Below are 6,000 nucleotides of genomic sequence, written 5' to 3'. Positions count from 1 at the left end.
GATGCCTTCCCATTCTGAGAGACGAATAACAACCTTATGGGCCCAACATATAGCACCATTGTATTCATAGCTTTAGGATGTACAGCTAATTATTAGCATTTTAAAATGAGGGAAATATTTATATTTATACATATTAAGACTATTAATTCTGGCAACTGTGTTTGAATATCTATAAATCAGAGGCAGTTGAAGAGCTGAAATTCAGATTTCCTTCCACTTGCCTGCCAAGTGGCCTCAATCAGAAGTAATTTTCTCCATGAGGGCACATGGAGCTCAGTCGTGAGCCTTTTCTGAGTAGATATTATTATTTGTGTCAAATTATGTGTGGTGATTTTTCTGAAGTGGACTTCTGTGCCCACTAATCCATATACACGAGGTTCCTTCATTCCCTCCTTCATTGGTGCTATTAATTGTACTTGTGCTTCGAGTGTCTTTTACCCTTTTAAAATGTTAGTTTATGGCCACCGATTATCTGTAAGGTTTTCCTGTTAAAGAAACATGCAATATAGACAGTAGAGCGAGATCTGATCTTAAACCATAAATACTATGCATTTTAAGAGAAGCCTTTTTGCCAGAGCCTGATTAGATAGCATGGCAAAAGGAATGGTTAGTAATTTCACATTTTAAAGTACAGTAAATTATATAAATCTGACACTTGCTTTGGGAGAAATACAAGTTGGTCATTAAATCCCCTTCCTGTGGCGTGTTTTAAATATGGACAATGAGATCTCATGTATTGCGAATGAAGATCTCAAGACTTTTTCACCTTTCATTTGGGTTTTTGCAGTTTGTTTTTGAAAATGAGTGCTTCTTTTCAATTATATGCTTGAAATTGTGAATTGATAGCCAGCATATAAAATAAAAGAGCCCACAGAATATAGAACATTATATTATCAATTAAGATCTTATGATAAGCTTTGATAAATAAGGTGTGTGTGTGTATATATATGTGTGTGTGTGTATATATATATGTATATATACATACACACACACACACACACACACACACACATATATATACATATACATCTCGAAAACATGGGTGGCTTGGTTACAGATTTATTAAGCACAGATCATTGTTTTGTGCCTTTTTTTTCCTTTCAAATGTTCACACAAGTTTTTCCATTTAAGTTTTATTTAAACTATTAAGTTTGAATTTCATATACCATTAGAGCCAATTTGTTGTCATTGAATATTTTAAAAATTGCTCAGTTATATACTATCTTGAATAAAAATCCTTCTAAGAATGTTAGCATATATGCTCAGAATTTAATTTTTTAAAAAAGAAAGCATTTTTATTACTATTGATTTCATTCTTAAAATATGTATGAATTGTCTTTATGATGTATAGCAGAGATGAAAAAAAGAAATTCACTAAAATGTATATGAATTATTTAAAATAGTTATTTAAGAATTAGAGATTTATTTTTTGTTAGCAAAACTCAGAGTTACATATTCTAGAAATTGTCATTTTTGTTAAAACTGATGTTAAGGCAGTTTCTTTGCAGATTGACTTAGTATGGATATAAATTATGTAAATCATTAAATATTAGGAACCAACTATTTTAGTTTTGGTAAATAAAATCTATAAGAAGATCTTCCTGATTTTTTCTGGAGGGGCAATCTAATATTTTATAACATATATTCTCAGTAATCTGAGAAAAGCAACATGAGGTTTTTCAATTTGTAGAGACAGATCTTTAAGCATCTATGAGTATTTACATTAATATGAATTAAGCATTTCAGAAGACTTCTGTGTTTTATAAGTTTATTTATGAAAGAATCAGTCTGTAACTACTGAAGAATACTTTGTGTAGTAATATGGTGTATTAATAAAAGGTATTTAAAAATCTTGGATTTTCACATCAATTTTTTCACTTATTAGCTTATAACCTTATTCTGTTTAACTAACTTCCTGAGCTTTCCAGATCCACAAAGTAAAAATGGTATTAATTCTCATACTTACCTCATTGGGTTATTTTAAAGATAGCATAAGAAAGTGCTTTGAAATCGCACATGAAACACAAATGAGACAGCTTCACATGTCTTATTTTGACCAGAATTGTTATTACAATTAAGATGTTTTAAAAAATATGGAGGATATTCTATTAAATTTTTCATTAGACTCAGCATTAAAAATTAGAATTATCAGATAAGTGTTTTAATGATTATATTTTACAGTATTACTGTTTTATATATTCCTTGCATACTTGCTACTTGATGTAATTGTTTTAAGAGTTAAAACATTATACTTTTAAAAGTGAAATAATAAAAAAGAGGTAAAAACTAATATGAGATCTGTAACTTTTGAAGGCAGTATGTGCAAAACTCCATGGTTTTTTTTCCCCCCTCTACCTTGAGAATAAGAAAACACATTACCAGAGTGTTTGAAATTAACGTATTCTTTTTTCCTTAACATTTCTTATTTTGAAGAAAAAGAGAAAAAATAAATTGTAAAAAGGACAAAGAACTCCATAAGAAGTTTTTTGCTTGGATGTCCCTTAATTTAAATCCACGCAACGAACTAATTTTGTTCATGAAAGTGTGTCTTATGAATTCTGCCCTTTAGAAATTTGCTTTTGGGAAAATACCAGATATTGTGCTGTATGTACCTATTCTTGTTTGCCTACACATACAGAAAAATTGCATTTTGTGCACAATTTTAAATTATTTATGAGATTTCTTCTTTGGCCCTGAGAATTTTCCAGCACATTTCTAAGAAGCAAGAGAGAGACTACCTAAGCCCGTTAAGTATTTAGCCTGTCTGATGAGACTGTGGATGTGAGTGACAATTAGTACAAATTACCATAATTGTGTTCTTTGGATAAAATGCCACCTCGCTTCTTTAAGGAGCAAATGCAGGCCTCTGCTTAGTAAAATGAGTCAGACACTTTTCTTCTCTAGGGCGGTCAGGAATTCATAACCAGCCATGTGGTATCCCCATGTAGCCCACTTCTGACCCATCTGAACAACGCTAGCCCTCCCTTTCCTTTCAATAAAATAGGTCCATTAATGTAGGGCACCTCACTCTCATTCACTCTAAGGGAGTTGTATTTTTATTACTGAAAAAGTATCACATAAATACAAATTACATTTTTTCATTAGAAAACTACTTTTCATTTCAGAAAAAATTCAATTAATTATGAATAGGGTTATGCTTTCATCAGGGAGAGAAATATGTAATTTTTCTTCAAGCCTCAAACACATATAATGAAATCTTTTCTTGGAATCCACTCTTAAGATGGGTTTTTAAAAGTATAGACTTTATTAAAATCTCAGTTCAATTAAAATGCATTCAATTACTTTAAATCTTTATTAAAATCTCAGGTAAAATTGTACAACGATGTAAAAGAGACTTGTACTCTTTACCAGGCAGTTAATTCTAACACATGAACATAAAGTGCACAGTTTTGCTCTTCAGGAGAGAATTAAAGAGAGAGAGACAGAGACAGAGAGAGAGAGAGAGAGAAGAAGATTTGGTCTTGGAGTTGGGGGTGGGGAAGGGTTGAAGATGGAGGTTGTTTTCTATGTAGTAACTTCAGGCACTGGTTTCCTTCCACTTCTCATTATAGATAATTGTTTCTTGTGAATATGAGGGTGGCATTATCTTGTGTAAGTCCCCTTGATGATATTGCTTGGCCCACTCATAGAATACATTTTTTTTCTCACCAATTTAACCAAAGTACCCTATTAAAGGATTTTATTTCACTAGCTTCTTTGGATGTTTTTGGTACAGTGTCCCTGATTCTTTTTCAAGGGCCGCTAGAAGATGCCATTGAAGAGGAAGAAGAAGAGTGTCCGTCAGAGGAGACAGACATCATCTCAAAAGGGGACTTTCCATTGGAGGAAAGCTTTTCTACAGAATTTGGGCCTGAAAATCTGAGCTGTGAAGAAGTGGAATACTTTTGTAACAAAGGTAATCATTAATGGTTGGATGCAATATGGGAGTCCATTTACTCAGGTGATTTTGCAAACTTTAAAAAATGCACTGATAGAGTGCACGAAAAGTGCTCAAAGTGCTGATACAAAATTCAAGAGTCTGAAAATACAATGTAGAATGTTTTAAACACAAAATGATATTTTGAGGGCTAAAAGAAGTAATTCCACTTTAATAAGTCATTTTGTATATTTAAAAAAATACTTTCATGTTGATTGGCCAATTCTAATATATTTCATTTTTATCATGTATTCATTTAATCTTTCACAAGTGTTTATTGAATGTCAGTTGTTTGCAAGGCACTGAATTAGGCCCTGAGTATAAGCATTGAATGGGCAGATAGTTCCAGCCCCAAGGTTCTGGCTCACTTCTTTTAAAAACTCGATGCTTTAGGGGCACCTGCCTGGCTCATTCAGGAGAACATGCGATTCTTGATCTCAGGTTGTAAGTATGAGCCCCACAGTGGGTTTAGAGTTTACTTTAAAAATAAACATAAAAATAAAAATAAAACTTGAGTGCTTTAGGTGTTTGACATTCTATAACTGAGGATGGTACTCTTTTACATAGTGTCAAAAGGAAAAATATTTTCCCAGTCTAGATATTGTATTTTCCCAGTCTATTCTATATTCTATAAGAATTATATTATATCTATATATCTTATATATATATATAAGATATATATATATATATATTAGATATATATTATATCTATATGTCTTATATCTATAAGTCCCAGATATTCTATATTTTCCCAGTCTAGATATTCTTTTAATACATTAACATTATGCTGGAAGAAATACCTGAGACAATATGTGTCAGTTTATTTCCAAACTTGACTTGGAGTCAGGTGGCCTCACCAGTAACTGTGTCTTCATTGGGCATATGTATTCATTTGTCTGTGTTTTTCAAAAGTGCATTTAAGGTTTCTCATGATTCTTTTTTATTTTTTTCTAATTTAATTGTTTTGTCTTTGCAAGTGAGGTGGATCTTCTATCATCTCCTGCATCAGCACACAGTTTCACAAATGGTTAGGTTGCTTCCTTGGTTTGGAACAGCTGATTTTGCCAGTTTTACTATGACAGTTTCTTAGAGGGCATGGATGAGTGTGTGTCTATCTCTATTTGTCTGTGTTTGTGCACGAACCATTTTTATTTGTACGTGTGTAATTTTTAGGCAGAGAAGTTGTGAGAAAAAATGTTTTGTGTGTGTAAATCTGTTGATTAGATTTGATGGCCTAAAATTAAGAATGATGATACAGCTTCCAAAAAAACAAAACAAAAAACAAAAACATAACCTGCCAATACAGGTGTCCTAGTGGCCACAGATATATTCGATACATATTGTTAAAGTTCCAGTATGACTTTCTCCTGTTGCTAGTGTGTTAGAAACAAAAGAAGTCAGCCAGTGCTTATCCCTGTGGTCAGTAGAACTTTGAAAACTATGGAAATGGAATGGCGGCATTAGCACCTGGCCACCCTGAAGTTTAGAAAATCTCCTCAATCTTTAACTCCCATAGGCCTCAAGGTGACTTTGAGCCTGGTCCTTGTCTCCTACATTGGAGACTTTTGGTTGAAAATGAGAGTGATATGGAGAGAGTAGTCCTTCTTCGGCAGTGTTGACTTAGTTCGGACCAAGTTAATACTTTGCTTGGCTCTTCTGAATGCTGGAACCATTTCTTGATTATAGTAGCCACGGCAATACATGTAAAAGCTGGCTGGAAATGAAGTTTTTAGATCTGTATTTGCAGACCTCTCATTTTCCCTCTTTGTCAGGTAATATATTCTTTTTTTAAATTTTTTTTGAATGTTTTTTATTTGTTTTTGAGACAGAGGGAGACAGAGCATGAGCAGGGGAGGGGCAGAGACAGAGGGAGACACAGAATCCGAAGCAGGCTCCAGCCTCTGAGTGGTCAGCACAGAGCCCAACCCGGGTCTCGAACTCACCAACGGTGAGATCATGACCTGAGCTGATGTCAAAAGCTTAACCAACTGAGCCACCCAGGCGCCCCTGTCAGGGAATATATTCTTAAGTGCATTGTAGAGCACATTCCTTATGTTACAGTA

General features: G+C 33.4%; 1 protein-coding gene across 1 annotated transcript in view; it reads left to right on the top strand.

The window, feature by feature from the left end:
- The first annotated feature begins 3,511 nt into the window (after window positions 1-3,511).
- ZFPM2 (zinc finger protein, FOG family member 2) overlaps window positions 3,512-6,000 on the top strand; it is a 372,521-nt gene continuing 370,032 nt past the window's right edge. Inside the window, exons 1-2 of the mRNA XM_047088967.1 lie at window positions 3,512-3,542; window positions 3,758-3,916. Of these exons, the coding sequence (XP_046944923.1) occupies window positions 3,512-3,542; window positions 3,758-3,916 (190 nt within the window). The remainder of the gene's footprint in view (window positions 3,543-3,757; window positions 3,917-6,000) is intronic.

This window comes from Lynx rufus, unplaced genomic scaffold (assembly GCF_022079265.1).
Source record: "Lynx rufus isolate CCGP_SWC_20201006 ecotype Redwood Valley unplaced genomic scaffold, mLynRuf1.p SCAF_26, whole genome shotgun sequence".
NCBI classification, from domain to species: Eukaryota; Metazoa; Chordata; class Mammalia; order Carnivora; family Felidae; genus Lynx; species Lynx rufus.
Note: the sequence above shows the minus strand (reverse complement) of the source record. Positions and strands in the feature narration are given on the sequence as shown.